At 40.6% G+C, this 19,343-nt stretch overlaps 1 protein-coding gene across 1 annotated transcript; it reads right to left on the bottom strand.

Moving 5' to 3' along the window:
* Positions 1-638: 638 nt before the first annotated feature.
* On the bottom strand, positions 639-7,256 carry COMTD1 (catechol-O-methyltransferase domain containing 1). Its single transcript, XM_036385676.1, has 7 exons — positions 7,140-7,256; positions 5,752-5,876; positions 4,647-4,752; positions 3,769-3,887; positions 3,466-3,520; positions 1,534-1,667; positions 639-1,037 (listed from the first exon to the last, which is right to left on the bottom strand). Exons 1-7 carry the CDS (start codon positions 7,219-7,221, stop codon positions 885-887), a joined length of 774 nt encoding a protein of 257 aa, XP_036241569.1. The 5' UTR covers positions 7,222-7,256; the 3' UTR covers positions 639-884.
* Positions 7,257-19,343: the final 12,087 nt, after the last annotated feature.

The following is a 19,343-nucleotide window of genomic DNA, read 5'->3' on the forward strand; positions in this document are numbered from 1 at the left end:
TGTTTGCAATAACAGTTTGAACAGCCACTTGACAGCTGTATTGCATCCTCATACAATCAGAATCCTTCTGTAGGCTTGCCAGCAATACTCTGCTTGCATCTTTCAAGGAAACAAGCATCTAGCAAGTTGCTTCTTTGAGGGGGCAAGGGGGAGGGATACAGGAAAGAGGGAGAATTGTTTTGGTTTACTTCTTGCCCATTTGCTTTTCCTCATACTGACTTAAAAAAAATATCTATCTGCACTGTTACCTAGGCTAAAGAAATCCAGTTCTTGTGCAAAAAGGTTTTAGAGAAAACTGTTACTGTATTGCGAATACTGTTTGTTTTTTGGGAAGCTTTTAGAAACAACTTTTTTTTCAGATGATGTCTTTTTGAGGCTTGCTCTGTAGTATCCTTCAAAGATAAGGAATGACTTACAATATTTTTAGTCTGAGAAGGCTAGCAATCTTCTTGATGTCATTTCATTAAAAATCCATTTTTCTATTATGGCTCTAAACATTAATAAACTGCACTTCTTTTCCTTTTGATGGTACTGACTGATTATTCCACTGCTCAAGAGGCTCTTCTAGGACAGAAAATTACTTTGTTGTATTGAGGAACTTGGACAATCTACAGAGGGGGATTTTTTCAACCACTGTCTTACAAGGAAAATTTCACATAAGTTTATTTCCTTTATTACAATTAAAGTAAGAAACCATAGTAGATCTCATAATAAATCTCTCTTCTCCACTTAGTTGCCCTTAGGATCCAGCTGCTCCTAAAGTCTACTTTCCCAGGCTAGGCTATCCAGTGGAGATATAGGTTAAATTGAATTTTTTATACTGTCCCACCTCCATTTTTCCTGATGATTTGATTGATGTTTCCCATCTGCTGGGCTTCCTCGAGTTACAACTTGAATGCTAATGTGACTCCATCTCCCACTGGGAGCATACTGATATTGACACGTGCATCTCTGAGAAGCTTCTCATTGAGGCGGTGGATACTCTGCGCTGCCAAGTCATCCTTCCTTGGTTTTAGCACCTTTCCATTCCAAAAGACCTATTGAAAAAAGAAATATTATGCACCTCCTTCATTCTAATATGGTCCTTGGACCAAAAAGGAAGCTTTGGAAAAGTTCCTGTATATTTCTTAGAGATTGATATTATTTGTTGTATTTCAGACATCTAATGGTCTCTGACATGGAACTCTCAAAAGTGGGACTGAGAGTCCACAGACCTTGCTAATTGTACTTCTACTGTAGATTTGAAGCCAAAATAAATTTTATATCTTTTGTTTCTTGTAATAGTAGTTAATTGATAACTTATTAATAGTTACTGATTACAAGTGCTACTTTTGATCTTGTGTAAGTACTGTACATAGGCTACAAGACAAACAAGAATAATACAGGGCATTCTCTGTAATGAATAACAAAAAAAAAATTCTATGTTTTCTATTAGTGTTTTATTAGCTTACTTAAAGAGTTTATGTTGAATTTTCTTTTTGATTGTGTTATGTGTAACTGCCTGTGCATTACCATCAGAACTGCAGTACTTACGTTATCAATAGCTATTATTCCCCCTTTCTTTATGAGGTGAAAGCATTTTTCATAGTACTCATTGTAGCTTTCTTTATCGGCATCAATGAAAGCAAAGTCAAAGGTTTCCGCTTCTCCATTGGCCAACAGTTCATCTAGATGAGCAACACAGTGAGTTGTTATACCCTGGTTAGTGCTGTGTAGGAGGAAGTAATCCATTTGTGTCAAAGCTCTCATTAAATGTTTTCTGCTGCCTTGACCAGGCAGCCTATTCCTTCACAGGTAATTACTAGAAAAGCTTATCCCACAGAAACCAATCTAGACATTATGTATGCCATAAAACACATAGTGACTGAGGTCTGCGTGCTTAGGACTTTGTGGAGTAGCTCCAAACCTGAAGGATACAGCTGGGACTGCTGAAAGATACAGCAAAAACAAGTCAAGCACTTTGAAACTGGACATACTCTACACCTTCAGCTTTTTTTCAGCTGAGAACGGTTTTCTTGAGTGGATTAGAATTTTTCTCACTTTATTAACAGGTTCTAAATGCTAATCTTTGCTTGCAGATCAAGGGCCATGACACAGGTCATGAACAAACCCTGTCAGAGATATTTACAGCAAAAAACTACTGTAAGTAGTCCCTCTCTCAGCCAAGTCAAGTAGAATTCAGTTTTAAGTTCTCCTAAACAGATTTCTTGACTGACAATTCCAAATTGCCAGTTTCAGAGGAGGTGATTTCTGTCTCCTAAGGTCCTCTGACACCCCTCTAACCTGCCCTTAGCCTCTGTCAGCAGAAGATCTTTCTGTCTGAAGCAATGCCTAGACAAAGCATTGCTTTGATAGACTTCAAGGAGTGTGCATACCTGTGACAGTGCTCACAGGGGTTCTTGAATGAGGCAAGAGATGAGAATGTTGACTCCATGTTCAGAAGGCTTGATTTATTATTTTATTATATATATATATTACGTTATAACTATACTAAAAACAAATAGAAGAAGAGGTTTCCTCAGGCTAGCTAAGAATAGAAGAGAAAAGAATGATAACAAAAGCAGCTGGCTCGGACAGAGCACGAGAGCCAGCTCTGCCATGACTGGTCAGTAAATCTAAACATCCACAGGAGACCAATCACGGATCCACCTGTTGCATTCCACAGCAGCAGATAACCATTGTTTACATTTTGTTTCTGAGGCCTCAGCTTCTCAGAAGAGAAAAAATCCTAAGAAAAGCTTTTCACAAAAAGATGTCTGCGACACATACCAGCAAACTGCCTGTATTTGCCTCTTTAGGAAGGATAGATTTGAAAGTAATACAAGGTTATCAGGTGTGGATCCACCAAATACCTTTACTGGAAACCTGCTGCATCCAACAATCCTAGAAAATGTATTGCATTTTCAGAACATATATTAGTATTTCCTCTGCCCCACATTTTCTCTTTCCTTGAATGACAGAAGTCATTGCCTCACTAATGGCCTTGCATGCTTTTGGCACATCCTAAATTTGAACTTCTCTGAACACAATTCAGCCTAAGTTATATATTGGCTTCTGAATTTTTTCTGCACCTCAGCCCTTTCAGGGAACTCTTCCTCTCTTAACAAAGGAATACTTGCTTAGAATTGACAATGCTAAGAGAAATTTGGCTTTGTTTGATTAATCTGTTTTAATCAGCTTTCCAGAAGCAGTATGTTATTTGATAAATTAAACAAAGTGATGGACAGGACAGCTGAGTGACCAGTACAGCCCACAACATAGGACAAACATTTTCTTCCTCTCTCCTAGTAGGTAGGAAAACTGTGAACTCCTAAAGATTTTTACTTTTTAATATAAGAGAAGCTGCCTCCCTATTAGCAAAAGGGATCATTCATTCACAACCATATTTGGTCTTAAATTTCACCACTATTGTATCCCTCTTCTATTTCTAGGGAAGGGGAAACAGACTGATTTCAGGTTACTTACCAAGTGTTTGAATTGCTGGCTTAATCCGCAGGTCAATTTTATGCTCTACTCCTGCCTAAGATGAAAAAGAACAGTGTTGATAGTAGGCTGTTAGTAGGCTGTACTCAGGGAGTGACTGGGGTTCAGATAATTTTCCTATTATTTCTGGATTCCAAACACCACTTATTTTTCTTCCCAAACAGAACTCTATCAGCCTCCTTTAACGGTAAGAATATTTCTGTGCGAATTTGCAAGTCTAAAATAACAAGATCTCTTCACATGCAAAGGCAGCTGTCCCCGTTGTGTACAGGAGATGCTGCTTACCTCCTTCCACAGTGGCCTTCCAATTTCGGCATAGTCCTCATTTATATCACAGGCAATAACTCGGCCATCATCTGGCAGGACAAGTGCCATACTCAAGGCATTATAACCTGTGAACACACCTAGGAAAATCATAGGAGACGTCAGCACTTATTGTATTGTGGAGAAAGGGTTACAGGGCTCTCTTTAGGAATAAAATCCCCAAAGGAATCAAGGATGGCAATTTGTTAATAGACAGTAAAGATTTCTCATTTTTCCTTCCATTTTAATGTAATGGTAGGTTGAGAAGAAGTTGGTTTTTTTTAGGAAACTTCAATGTTAGCTTTTCCCAAAAGGCTCGTGGACAGACAAGGCAGAGTCTGGTCTTGAATGTATAACCTAGAGAGACTGGATGAGCAGCAAAATACCAGGAAATTGTAACAGCCAGGCCAAGAATGAAGATGGTGGGAACCCATACCTGGCTGCTCAGCATCAGTCTGTCTTTTAGGACATCCTGGTAATATAGGTGTGTCAAGCAAAGTGGATTTGATACAGGGCCTGTGCAGCAAAACCTCTTCTTCTAGCAAGAAAGTGATAGAGGAAGGACAGAATACACCCTGTCCTGCAACTATTGAAGACTCAAGAGATCTGCTTAGCTTAGTTTTTTATATGGTCTAACTGTGCATTAAGTAGTTCTGGCATCAGCATGGATGGCTCATCCATTCTGAGGCAAAGTGGCAACCAAGTGCAAATCAGACCCTCCTTTTCATGCTGTAGTTTGCCCACCTGTTTGTTGACAGTTATGCAGTACCTTCCTGTCTTTGGATATTTTATGTTAAACATGGCTATACTTGGAGAGTGATAGTCAAGAGTTTTATTTTACAACAAAGTGACACTCTTACCTATTTCAATAACTTTCTTAGCTTTAATGAGTTTGGCCAAATTTGCCATAAGCTGAGCCTCCTCACACGATACCATCATTCTGCCATGGGGATGATCAGCAGTGAGCTAGGAAAGGGAAAAAAGCCAAACATATCACATAAAAAAAACCCCCAAATCTACCAAACCAATATCCTAAAGAAAAAAAAAAAAAAAAACAAACAGTGAAACTCCAGGAAAAACAGACACCTCTGTCTTCTCCTTTTAGATCGCTTTGTGGATGGAGCTAGATGGAGTCATCTACGAGCCAGAAATTGGCTTGAATTTAACTAAGTAAGGAGGCTGTTAATGTATGTCATAAGCAGCGGATATTACCATGGCTGTGGCAAATGCAGCAATATTTGTAATTAAATGAAGAATCCTAGAGGTACTTTGACTGCGAAAGTCCTTTATTTCTGTGAATTTGCACAAACAGATGCACTTCCTTTAAGTTGAGTGAGTGCCTTAATGAACTGCTAGGTTTGTGTCTGCCAAAGGTCAGACCACGTAGTCCGGGCTACACAATACAAACTTGGAGAATCTGTGCCCATCCCAGGGTGGAAGGGCTCTTGGCACTGAGGAATGGGCAATGAGAGAAGCCGGGCTGTGCCATGAACGTTGAAGGGAAAGCGTATCTTCCTATTTCCTTTCTTCTGCTAGGGATCATTCCAACCAACCTGCTCCAGCAGATAGCATTTAATTTCTTTTATACAAGAACAGCTTGTCTCACCTGAAATGACTCAAACCTGAGTCAGGATATCTGGTCTCATCTCTGACACTGCAGCCTGATGGAAGGCATCACTTCTCTGAGCTACAGGTTCCTTACATGCCAACCAAAGTGAACAGAAGTCATTTGTTCAAGTCCACATCAAGTGCAGCCCTGACACATGGCCTTGGGAGCCGAGGATAGAAAGACATGTCTGCAATGTATGCCAATACTATTAAATAGTCATGTAGGTAGCCCTGAACATAGGAGAGTCTGGGTATTACCAGTTAAAAAAACCCCTCTAGTGGGTATGCAAATGGGAGGAAGGAGGGAGATGTGACCAGGATCCCAGCAGCTGAGGACGAGGTGTGGGTGATACTGACCAGACGCAGCTTCTTGAGAGTTGGATGTTCCCGCAAGGAGTGATCCAGTATGTATTGCCGGAGAGGACTATTTTTTCCAATCTTACCACTTGGGGTCCCAAAAATGAAAGAAGGGTATCTTTTACCTACCAAAAAATAAGTAATAAGACTTCTACACTTTTCAGTTATTGCCATTTTAAATAAAGTAAACGTTGAAGTATTACCAAAGGTTAAAAAGTTCTCTGCTCTAGAACAGCCATGAAAATGGAAAACGCAACATAGCTGGACAACCAGGTGGTCTATTATTTTTTTTCCCTTGTCCTTTTTAGCCTCTAAGATGTCCAGGCCTCCAAAGGCTGAAAGGGGAAGGCTTTAGTACTGTGTTGTTCAGTGGCCAATGTGATGGTTACAAACTGCCATAATCTTACAGGAAAAGTAACCCCATCAAAACTCAAAGGGCAAGTTCAAAGAGAGATACATGAATGAGGTGCACAATTTTCTTAGCCTGTGGTCCTACTTTTGCAGATGAATAGAGGCCACCGGGTTTTAGCTCCATCAGCTGATGTGTCTTCTCAAACCCTGTGCTCTCCTCATGATGCTGTCCTGCCCTCCAGCCAGGGGAAATGTGGTATTGCAAAATGCCTTGTTTAGCATAAAACCAGTATGCAGACAAAGTAGGTGCTGAAAGCTGAAGTTTCAGTACATGTCTGCTCAAATACAGAACTGACTGCAGCTTTCGTGCCCAATGTTTCTTTTACCAAATGGATTAACTATTTTGAAGAAATAACAACAAATTCATTTCCACATCTCCTGGTAGTTGTTTGCTAGACAGAACGCTTTTATTTCGAGGGGTTTATTTTCTGTTAATGGTTCTATTTTTAGACCATCACGCCGAGATGTAAATGATTTCAACAACTTGCCTTAAATCAAAGATTAAGTAAGTGCCCGCGTTACAAACTCAACAGCAGTCTCCTTCCCCTCCTGGATCGTGGGCTCGTTCTTCCGATGCCCCCGCGGGCTGAAAGCGAAACTGCTACCGGAACAATGCTGTGCGCAAGGACCACACCCCGGCCTTTCCGGGCTGGCCGAACAAATGCGGGCAGGGCACCGGGCGGGGAGCGTGTTCTCGCTTTCGCTGGACTTTGTCCCCGGCCCCACACTGCGGTAGCTGGTTTACAGGGAGCGGCTTGGGCTCTCAGAACATTACTGTATTTACTGCAGCAGCTCAGCAAAATAAATCTCTGCCCGCACGGCAGCCCCAAGGGGTCCGCTCCCTGACCGCACCCGGGACTCCTGCCCGCCCTGGGAGGGACCTGCGGGGCGCTGCGGTTCCCGTCCCGTCCCCGGTGCGGACACGAGGAAGGCGCAGCCTTCACGTCTCGTGTATGTGGCTTGGGGGCGCCGCTTACCTGCAAGCACACCCGTGGCAAAGGCGACCCCCAGCATCGCCGTCCCCACGGCCACTTCTTTCGGCACGCTGAGAAGCGGCATTTTGGAGCCGGCAGCGAGGGGAGCGGCGCCGCCGGGTTACGCGCAGGGCGCTCCGCCTGCCCGGGAGGGCGGGGCCGCGCTGCCCGTGGGCGGCTTCGGCTCGTCTTGGTGGCTCTTAGGGTCCCAGCTTCCCGGATCCTGGGCTGGCTGGGGTGGCGGGAGGGTGGGTCATCCGCGGGAGGTGTGCGCCTTCCTCTCGGTGACATACTCGGTTGTGGTGCGTAGAGTGACAAAGACAGCACCGGGGATTTGTGCCACCACCTCCTCAGAGGCTGGTTGTGGTACAGCTTCACTGCAGTCTTCGTTTTAAAACACACCCAAGTGTACTCGTAATGGGGTCTCATGGAGCTTTTCACAGAAATATGCTCGTAAGAGGCTTGGTACTCCACCTAGCCCGGGAGGTGAGCTCTCTCCTTCCCCTAGAACAGGTTTCTTTGCAGATGAGGTGTGAGCAATTACTCGTCAAAAAGCATGTAAGATTTTGGAATTTTAGTCTTGTGACCTGTGAGTCTGCAGGTGAAAGGAGTCAAGGAGGACTCCAAGAGAGGGGGAATGGGGCCTCGTTTTCTCCACTGTTGTTTCAGCCCCCTCCTGCAGTACCTTCCACGTGAGGTGGAGCAGTGCCCTTGCCACTGCCTCACAGCCTTGTTGAGGGATCTCATCCCTGGCCAGATCTGTTGCTGAGGGAGTTGGTTTATAAGTAACAAGTGATTGTGTAATCTTTTCTATGTCAGCCTAAACTTTTTTGTGCTTCTGTGCCTTTTGGAGATGGGCTGGGAATTCGGTTTTCATTTTGTGAAGTATTGGTAATATCTGGGTCTTGGAAAACACAAGCAAAATATGGAGATCTATCATTTTGACATTGTATGGGAGATGAAATTAGTGCTGTTGCACACTGACTAGGAATACATAGGAATGGATTGGGTTGTAACTTGGCCTCCACAGATGTCGGATGAAAGCTGGTAAAAATTCCGTTTTGGCACGTATTCTATCTTCAGAAAGCCAGATGAATTGTGTGTTGGTAGGTTTGGATGAAAACATATCAACTACTACCCTATGCTAGCAAAACAAATGTCAGTGCAGTTTTAGACAGTGTTAGCGCTTTTTAAAGTACATCTTAAGTGTGGGATTAAGTATATCACCAGGGTATTTATGGGAATTGTGTTTGCCTATCACTGCATTTTTAGTGTGTTAGAGCTTATTTACAAAGCTTGCCCCCAGAGCTCTTACATTTCTTTTGCAGCAACTAATCATGCCACTCACTAGGGAGTCTGCTGTGATTTCTGATTTGCAGAATAAAGTAAGACACATGATCTGTCTTGGCAGATAAAATAACTTCCAGTTCACTTCTAAAATTTATTTGATTTTGAAAGCTGTGAGTGTTGTTGGTTTCTTGGTGGCTTTTTTTCATTCAGTGTCTTGTCACTTTCTCTGTGTACATTTTGCGTTTGTAAATGAGAGCATTTCATCCCGTCTTTCAGAAGATGAGTTATCAGCATGTGCTGAAACGTGTCAGTTTTAGGCCAAACAACTGTAGGAGGCAACAATTCTTGCAGCGGCCATAAATCAGATTTGTGACGGTGCGGCTCCATCTAGTGATTCTTCTCTACAAGTGCAGCCTAAGGGAGAGGAGCTGTGGGTTACTCTCTTCAATGAAACACACTAAGTGCAAGCTTCCAGTGTTGTGCTGACCTCTCGACACGAAGAGTTGACCCATTTGGATATCTCTGGGAACGTCAAGTTTCTGAAAGCTCCAAGAGAGTTGGTGACCTGAATTGCTAATATACTTGCATGTGTTTCTGAAATTCCTCCCACCCTCAAGCTGTTAATCATTAATGGCCTTTGCTGGCAGTGTCAGGTGTTTTACTGTATCACTGTACTGGACAACAGGTTGTTTCCTTTAGATAAGGAAGTCGATTTTCAGATATCTAAGATATGATGAAAAACTTTCACGGGGGTGTCAGAAGAGTTATAATCTTCCTGCTGGATAGAATGGAGCCATCAGCTTTTCTTTGAGCCATTTGCATTTTCAGTTTACTTAACTCTGTGATATATATGGAACAGAAACTTTGATTAACAGATTTATTAGATATGTGCTTGCAGTCTGCTGTGGCTACCTGAGCATTTAAACATTTTGGTAGATTTCTGCCTACTACTTGTGCTAAGTAGGGTGAAGGCTACCTAGAGATGAAAAACTGAGTATAATATGGGTTTGGATACAAACCCCACTGCTCCCTAAATCTGTAAGGTCAGTCCAGTTGCACATATTTCATGGGAGTTCAGGATTGCTCCCAGTGCTGTAGTCAGGATGAATATTTGCTATGCCTGAAAGTGCCTTCTCTCTTGGACTGCATTCTAGAAAGGGTAGGAGGGTTTTGGCAGCATATTCAGGCTGGAGTCAGAACATGATCGCATTTGTAAAACATATGGAGCAGGACAGACAGGATAGGGGCTGACCTCAGGGTGTACAAATCCTCACTTTATTCATATAGATAATCTATTCAAGGTTTTACAGACACTGGGCAATTGATATATGAAATTGCCTGTTCTTCTCCTGGAACCTTCCTTCCAGGAGTGTTTTTCTGTGTGAGAATGTTGCACACCATCTGCCTCGGTGTCATCTGTGTAGACTTATTGTAGAAATGGGACTGGCAGAGAGTTAGCCTACTGATAAGGCTGTCATCTCACTTGTGGGTTTCTGCCTTTCATTTGCAACTATTTTTACATGGACCAGATGTGCCTGGTAACTGAGGCACCACTGTAAAACGCTAAATGACTTGCCTTGAGTGTAGAAAGTTTTTCCTTTCCCTGTCCTCATAATTTACATTTTCTTCTGTTGTTGTTTTTATTTCCGCTTCACTCTTCCATGTGTCAGCTACCTGAACTCAGCCTGTTCTGGTGGGCTGTGCCTTCCAGGTTGTTGGTGATGTTCTGTGGCCTGCTCCAAGGTGGTGGTAAAGAGTTGTGAGCGTCTGATTGTCTTACTGCTGCACTAAAAAGAACTAAAATCTATGGGTGTTGCAGCCTCTGTCCAGCATGAACAGCCTGGATATAGATGACTCTTCCTAAAATCATATTCAATCTGTGGTGGAAAATCACTGTGTATCACAGATATCCCAAAGGAAGTATCTACAGGCATGTTTGAACAGCACAACCCACTGGAAATAAGCCCTGCATGTATTGTTGCCCTACACATTTGTTGAAGCTATTTTGGCCTATGACACCAGAAAGCATTCAGTGGAGTTGCATTTTGTGTCTGCTTCATTCAGGCTGCAGTGGTGTGGCTTCAAATGTAATTTAAATGTTGCTTAGTTAAAATCTTAGCTATCTACACATTATTCTCCTCTGTTTACAATGAGGATAGCAGTTACACAGTCCTCTAAATCATGTCAAAATGTTGAAAAGCAAGTGTAAATGCTACATGTATTTAGTTTAGTGAGTAAAGTGGAAAAAATGTTTGATGCTTGCGTACAGCTGAAAGAGAAGACAGCTGTCTTTGTCCCCAAAAGCTTGTAATGTGAATGTAAAACCATTTCATGGGCAGGAAGTGGAGGGAATTGGATTGTATTGAGCTGTGTGCTTGGCAGTAGCCTAACTCAAATTTCTGAGGAGAAATCAGAGCAAAGTTTAAAGGAGTGATCAACAGGAAGGAAAATGAAGTTTGGAGCTGTTTAAAAGTTTACATCAAGTATGAGTGCAGAATGAGTAAAAGCCCAAATACAAGGAGAAACCAAAGAAGAATGCATTCATGCATTCCTATGGTCAGATTAATTGTTGAAAATTCTGGTTGGGTTGAAATTCCTGGTGAATGGGACTTGAATGAGATGAGAGCTGGGGGAAGAAGTTGTAGTAAGCAAGGTAATGAGACCTTAGACAAACTTTTTAATTGTGAAGATGAAAATAAAATCTTGAAAATATGTCAAAATATTTCTGCTTGTTTATGCATAGCTGAGTATGAGGGTTTGGAGTGAAATGAGGGTTGATAATGAAGAGTTAGAGGTTGAGTGGTAGGCAAAATAGTAATTTTTATCTATATTGATGGAGCAAAAAGTTTGTAGAGCTCAGGCTGACCTGATCTTAGCCATCCTCAGAGAAATGTTTGATACAGATTGGGATTTTAATCTGGTTTAAGAAGATAGGAGGGAAGAGGCATATAGGCAAGTTGTCTGCACAGACACTGGATGAATACGTGCATAGATTGGGGCAGATACTCAGAAAAGACATCAGGCCATGAATTCCTTACCTTTTAAGATATTCACAAATAACTGAACCCATAAGCATTCAATTGTATTTATTTATTCTATTTTAATAGGTTTTTGTAATATCTTCTTTAAAAAAATTGAAACAGAACTTATTTACCATATTTATGTGTTCATTCATCTGTCTGGGTGTTGTAGATGAAAAATGTATATATTTTTATAATTTTACAGTCCACAGTGTATATCCCCTTGCAAGACCTCGATAAATCACTTGATGGTATATTTTAGAGGACTGTACATGAAATTATTATTTTATTCACAATTGAGATTTCTTATTTCTTCTAATTGGTTTTGCTATGTATTTGTCTGTTCCATCCCTGTTATCTTTCTAGTATTATGCTTAACTTTTAATTTTGCAGTTCTGTAAAGCAGGGTATGCAATTTACCAGCATAACCTACTTGACCTTAGAGATACTCATTCCAGACATATTTGTTATAGCAATTTTTTCCCCATAAATGTTCATTCATCTTCTCAGCTAAAAATCTTTGTATTTTTAGAATGGTACATTTTTATAACAAAAAAAAGATTGTGATAAATGAAATTGCTCTCAAGTTGTTTTTTTGTTTGTTTGTTCTTTTTTTTTTTTTTTGTTGAATTCTGTAATTTGAAATAAGACTAATAGTTTCCCAAATACTCATCATTGCTTCTGAAGTCATCTGGATTTTTCATCAGATGAACTGTAAGTAGCAAAGCTTCCTTTAATATGATTCATTGTCCAGCTGGAGGGTAATCACTGAAATGGAACACAGACATGAACAATTACTTTAACCAAGTTGGTTCAGTTACTTTCATCCTGCTCAGCTACCTCTATTGCATTCAGCCTTTTGTGGGAGCTTTTAAAGCATGTCTTTCCATAACAGCTTGTAAAGGCTGTGGTACCTTCACATCTATTTCAAGGCTAAGATATCAACATTTCAAATGCTGCTGCTAAGAAAGGAGGTGATTCATGAGCCCATAAGCCTTAAGCCATTAAACTTGCAAACAGTGAATGGTTTAGAAACGGTTTTCAGCTAGAAGCATTTTGACATATTGGTAAATATTTTCAGGCCTTACTGGCTTACAGGCCAACATTTTGAATATATATGACTACTTTTTGCAATCTCATTACAAGACTAGGTTGAGCTTTGGACATACAAATATCGTGAGGAGAGATAGCCCCTGCCAAGCAGCATAATTCCCAGTGCAAAATACATTAATGGCCTCAATGACAATATCCCACAAGTATCAAGGACTGTAAAACTCAAATTGAGCTTGACTGGGGGGAAACCCAGTGAAATGGCTTGTTCAGTGGCTCAGCTTGACAGATCCAATGATAGAAGCAGTTCTCCTGACAAAGGAGTCGAAGTACATGGATCAGGGGCACATTGAATTCCTCAAAACAGGTGTCAGACTTTTCTGAATGATCTCCTTCCAGGTCACAGTCCAGCCTCGTGCTTGGAACAAGTGCATGGACCGTGTTTATTACTGAGAAATAAAGCTTAACATTAATTTGCTCGTACAAATAATCCCCAGGTGATTGAAATAGACACAACTTGAGTGGAGCATTCTGCTTCACTTACAAAGCCTGCTGTAAGTCTCAAGAAGCTGCTCCACTTAAGCCTTAAATTGTATAGTGCATAAACAAAATGTTAGAAATGTTGCTCCTTATCACTCTGATACAAATAATAAAATTAAAGAAGCAGTGAACAAACCAACCATAGCTGTGACACCTCATTAACCAGACTCTCCCATGCCTGTACATTTTGCCTCTCTTCTTTGACATCTGAAAAAATCTATGTCAAAGCCCAGCAAGCTGAATTTGTTTCATACCAGCCATGAAATAGATACCAAAAATAAAGAGTACTTTTGGAAGCGAGTGCTTTTTCCCTTCCCTTAAGGGCATTTGTCCGAGAATGCACAAAAGCAACAGCAGCAGCATGATGGCAGGAGAGGTGCAGGACTAGGTTGTTATTAGATAGCCTACCCCAAGCATATTAAAGAATGATGAATGGTCATCTCACTAGGCCTGATTTCTAGAGAGCTCTAGGTCAGATTTCATTTCACAAGTAAGAATTTGTCACAAGCATGTAAAAACTGTGCTTGGCTGTTATCTTTGGGACTTAAAAGCTAGAATTCTTAGTAGAGTATTTGTCAGAAAAAAACAGAGAAGGGGCCATCTGTGTTAATCAGCTGTGGATTGCTAATATGATGCAGCTGGGAAGAAGGCAGTATGTACTTTAGCAGATAGAAAACACCTGCTGAAGAGAGAGCCCAATTAGTGTTATCACCTGAAACTCATGAGTGGTGCATTACCCCATGCACGCTGAAAGCTGTAATGGGGGGAAAGGCTCAGATATCCCCAGGAATCAGGAGAGCAAGGTGTGCAGAGGATGGCATCTGAAATTCTAAAGAGCTAGGCGGCTTGGAGGGAGAAATAGAGGCAAGGTAGGAAGGATTTTTTTAGTTGTATACCATCTTCCCTTTATTTTCCTGCTCTCCCCCCCCCCCTTTCTTTTTTTTAATTGAAGAGGTATTCTTTGTAATTGCTGTGAGCCACACTCACTTTTCTCACTTTTTTCTTTCAACATCTATTTTTAAGATGTAATTTTATGAGGTTTTGCTCTATATATTAATTTTTTTTGTATTATTGTTGTATATCTGTGAGTTTGAATGTTAACAAAGGACTATATGGACTTTTATCTTCTTATCCTGTCATGGCTTCATTTTTTATAGATACACGTGTAAACAATTCAGTTTCTTTTGCTATATGCAGTGGGAACATTTCTAGTAAATTTTGCAAGAAATTTTTTCAAAAAATGCCTAACAGGTGAACTGTGAGTCTTCAGTGGCACTCATTCTTTTAATAAGAATGAGGCTCTCATAAGAATGAGTACAGTATTTTAAAGTTATGTTTTTACTACCTCCTTTTAGTGTTTTGAGCATCAGAAGATCCTTCTGCTTTAGTATACTTGAATCATATTTTCACCTTTTAATCGAACTTTCTATCCATTCTGTTTTTAAGAAGTCCTTTTCTTTCCATTCCTTTATAGCCAGAGCTTGACTTCATAAGACTCTCTAACTGAACCATAAACTACCTTTATAAATATCATTTTTCTTTGAAAGCTATATCTTACTGGAATGACCAAAGTTTTGTCATGTGTTAGATTAAGATGTCTGCCGAAAATCAATAATGCTGAGGTAACAACATTGGTTTCTGCTAGGCTCTCAATTACTTTCTCAGTTGTTTGTCATAGGAAGAATATATGATCAGTTGTTTCCCCTGCAGGCTATGAAGCCAGCCTGTTCTCTTTTGATCACTTCTGCATACTTCACTTTTACTCTCCTAAGTGTAACACAGATTTTTAGCGCTTTGGACCTGTGAAGTAGCAAAATGATTCTTCTGTAGTCTATTCCAAGGGATAATAGTCTCCCTGTATAAAGCATCATAAATATCCCTGGACAACAGTTAGCTCTTTTGGGTTGCATTGCACGATTGCTGTGGAATCTGTTCCTGAATTTGCCATGCTCTTTGAAGAAATATCTGGGAGAAATTTACTTCACAGTCTTCCCTTTGCACCTCGTGTTCCCTATAGTCCTTTTCACCTTGCATTCCTTTTGTGGGTAGTCCCTTATTCCAAATACAGCTGTAAAACTGCTAGTCCTTTACTACTTTTTTTTTTAATCTTTGTTTCTCCCTCCCCCTTTATACCTTCTTGTGTTTTTTAAAGATGGTTTCTGGTGCCATTTTGTTCTTGAAGTTGCTAGATTTTGCCACAGAGGGCAAACACAGTCATGCTGTGCTCTTTCCTGGAAGCTTTACTTTGTTTTCTCTCTTCATCTTTATCTGAAATAAATTGCACTGTACCTGCTTGTTATCAGCAGAGACTCTGCTACGTAGAGGAATACTTCAAATAATATAGTCTCCTGTGAAAATGGGAGCAGCTGTAATTGGGCAATTAGACTAAATTAAAGCTGTAACGAGAGCAGTATCTCCTTATTACTGTAAGTGCTCTTTCCTTAAAAAGAGGGAAGTGATTTTCTGAATGAAGTGTCAGAGGTAACAGGTAACTTGGAGAAGGATATTGAAGTTCTGCTCATATCATATCACTGAAGAGAAGCTGCTTTTATTTGCCTCTGGATTTTCACGTGTCCTGTTTTATAAGGACGGAAGCAAATGATGTAGAACAGTAAACACTACTTTTATTTAAAATAAAAAAAATAAAAACCCAAACAAAAACAAAAAAGCCCCAGACCAAAGAAACAACAAAGCCTCCACCCTCCCAAAGAAATTTAGAGATTAATCTAGCCAAGTTTAGTTTCTTATCCAAGAAGTGTATGCGAGAGGTTAGTCAGGTTTGGTGGCATGAACATTTGGATTTCAAGGATGTGCAGAATACTTAACATGGCTGTACCCTGGCAAAGCTCTGCTGACATATTTCACAGAACAGAGCAGTTTGGAGCCGTTATGTTTCCTAACAGGGTATTTGCAGCATGTTGTAAACAGTTACTGTTGTAACTGAATCCTAGCCTGTGGTCCTTAAACCATGAAGTGCTACCCAACTGCCAGAAACCTTAATGCAGTTTGCCTTTGTCTTCAGTCACATTCATGTAGGCTACAGGGGGAAATGCCAGAGTACTTGGGAGCTGGGCCAGGAGGAGGATAGGTATGCAGCTGGTCATCTGCCTCAACACTTTGGAGAACATGGGTAATTACTGTGTGCCATACACCTTCCTGATGAAATGCCTTTTGGAAAATCAAACTTGTTTGCCTCATTCCACGGCAGAGACAATTTCTGTGGCCAAATGGGGTTTAGTAACCCCTCCAGCCTTGTTGCAGTCTCTCTCATGGACTGTTTAGCTTTTTGATGTTTATGCACCCACAGAGTTTTTGTATGCATAAAATAAGGCATGAAATGGTGTTTATTGTGCAATCAACTTGGGCTTAAAAAGGGCAAATGGCACAATGGACCAAGTGTTGTACACCCCGTACCAGTTCTAATAAACAAGGCTGACTGCTCTTCCCCAGTTCTCTACCTTTTCCATGATATTTGTATTGGTACTGTCCATAGAGGAAGCAGTGGGTCTTCTGGTGTTGAAATAAAGTTGAAGACCCCAATATTTACCATGCTTTAAAGCCTGGCTCTGTTATATTGGATAAGACCTGTTTCCTATCTTAAAGCACAGAAGTGACAACAGATGTGTTCTTAATAAGCTGATGAAGTCAAGACAGTGAAAAAAGAGGAGCAATCTAGGTGCTTTGAAAGAAGTTATACCTTCTGAGACCAGGAATCTGAAGTTATCATAGAATGGTTTGAGCTGGAAGGGGCCTTAAAGATCATCTAGTTCCAGCCCCTAGCCACGGACAGAGAATCTTCCACCAGAGGCAGGGAATCTTTCACTAGAAGGTGGTTTCTCCTTCACTGAATTGAAGGAGAAATCTGTAATGTGTGCAGGCATGGAAGGACTGTTCTTCTCACCACAGAGAGTCTAATGCAGTGTGAGAATTCAGGAGTACCTGGGGATTCCCTGGAGCCTTCAAAGCTTTGGCCTCACATGGACAATGCCAAGAGCTTTTGTTAGGCATTAATACTTGACTATACACGTATTGGTCCACCCGAGTCTCTGGCAAAGAGTACTGCTTGCTGGTCTCACAGGCTGATGCCATATATTGTTCTGTTTCTTCACTAACATACATCAAACTGGCTAAGCTGCTCTTTTCCTGTGTTTGGTACTGTAGTACTACAGAAAGTTCTCCTTCACTTCTGTTTTCCTTGTGTAACGCATTTTTAGAGCCTTGAACACAGGAGGTAGCAAAATGATCCTTCCAGAGTCCATTTCTAAGGGACAATAGTCTCTGGATGGAATGTTGTGAACTATCCCCAGTACAAGCCAAAACCTGAGCCATACAAATGGGAGTTGTACAAAGACAGAAGTGAAAAATCCTGCTTCCTCTCACTACTTTCTGCCATTATAAAGGAATTTGTCTGTTAAGTCAGTACACAACATTAGCATTGTTCAGTTCCTCCTAGATGTTTGTAAAAACAAAATGTTAACTTTCATCATTAGTTGGTTATGATTGTATTCAACAAAACTGTTGCTGGTTGGGGCTGCTTTTCCCTCCCCCATCTCCAGATCACCTCCCTTCCTTTTGGGACTGTGAAAGCCATTTAGACTATGTAGCTTGTTTCCCTTTTGTCTATGTTAATGTAACACTGTGGCTGGTGGGGAAAAAAATCTTGGACCTGAGTGATCAGGAATGAATTGTTTACAAGATACTGTCTCAGGTAAAGAAAGGGCTATTGGTGTTTTCAGGCTTGCACTGTGCAAACAGATGCTGAAGCAGTGAACTGTGTTTGATCATCAGATCAAACTCAGTCAAAGGAGGGCCTGAAAATGAGGACTGGGGACTGGACTTGTTTATCAGAAATGCAAGAAAATTTGTGTGCAGGATGGCAAAAGGATACCCTTGACTTTGGCACTGAGGTGAGCTGAAAAACTCTGCAACTGTGGCAAATTGAGTTTGGAAATTAGTATGGGGCTTTAAAATATTATTTGCAAGTGTACTTCTGGCACCATTCAAGGCATTATTAATTTTGTGTCTTTGCTTCACCTACTGTTTCTCTGAAGAAGTGCTCTGTTAATGTGAATTTAAGGGGTTCAGCTTAATATATTTAGCCACCTGCATCTGACTAGCCTTTTGTGTATCATTGGTACAGAGAAACAGGTGTTTCTGGATGCACAACACATAGTAAGGTAGATACCAAAAATCTCTGAAGATGAATTGCGTTCTGTAAATGCCTGTTGCTCTTTGACTGTATTATTTGATCAAGTGTTGGTGTCAGAGTTTTAAGTATCTCATATTTCATGGAGTGAACGAAGCATTTGTGAATTTTGGAAGCTTGAAGAAAGATTAGACATTAGTTACTGAAATATTGTTACAAGAAACTGAATCTCAAAACTGGAAGTCTTTTGAGTTGTCCTACTTCTGTGTAGAGATGGCAGTGGAGAAACTAGTGGCAGAAGAGGTGGAAAGCTGCGAATCTTCAGCAGTTAAGGGACAAAGGCTCTGTCTCTGATCAGTGTAACACATCATCTAGTTCCTCCTTGACTTGCATGTGTGCATGTAACTGTAGCACATTATCACCTTGCATCTTCTCTGGAAAAGACAATGGAATATAGTGAGAATATTCTTAATTCACTTCAGGAGTACTTGGAAAATCTCAGAGATATTTATGTGTAATTGAGAGAACACAGTAACAGTATAGTAATTGAAAAACCTAGTTCTTCTTTGAGACAATTGGTTCCTAGTCTTTGCCTTTGTCCCCTGGCATTTCCAGGTGGAGGTGTTGTTGGTGGTGCTTTTGTAGATGGAAATGTGTTCCATTATAGAGGTGTTTCCATCTGAGCTTTGTTAAAGTATTGCAGGCCTTGTTAAGGTGAAATTCCATTATTTCCAGGCACTACCAGGATAACAGAAGAGCTTGTTTTTTTTAAAGGAGTTGTGACTAAGTGGCACATGTTACAATTCTTATTATTCTGATTAGATAGTATGTGTTAAAACATTGGCCATTCAAATTAAGCTCTTTGAATATACCTCTTATAGCCTGAATTTAAAAATAGGCGTTTGGTCCCAGTAAATTGAACAGGAAGAGAGGTTCTCTGAGAAGTTTATGGTTTACTGTATTAAGTAAGAAATGTGCTTGGGTTAACTGCTTTAATAAGCTTATTAATAGCACATACAATTTACCTATATTTTATTAACTAAATATGCTGCTAAGAATGACTCTGTAAATAAGCCCTACTTTTAATAACTTCAGTGTCCCAGAGGCTTTAAATGCAGTTTCTGATTTGAAAACACAATGGCTAATTAAATGAGTAACTTT

This window comes from Molothrus ater, chromosome 8, assembly GCF_012460135.2.
Source record: "Molothrus ater isolate BHLD 08-10-18 breed brown headed cowbird chromosome 8, BPBGC_Mater_1.1, whole genome shotgun sequence".
Classification (NCBI taxonomy): domain Eukaryota; kingdom Metazoa; phylum Chordata; class Aves; order Passeriformes; family Icteridae; genus Molothrus; species Molothrus ater.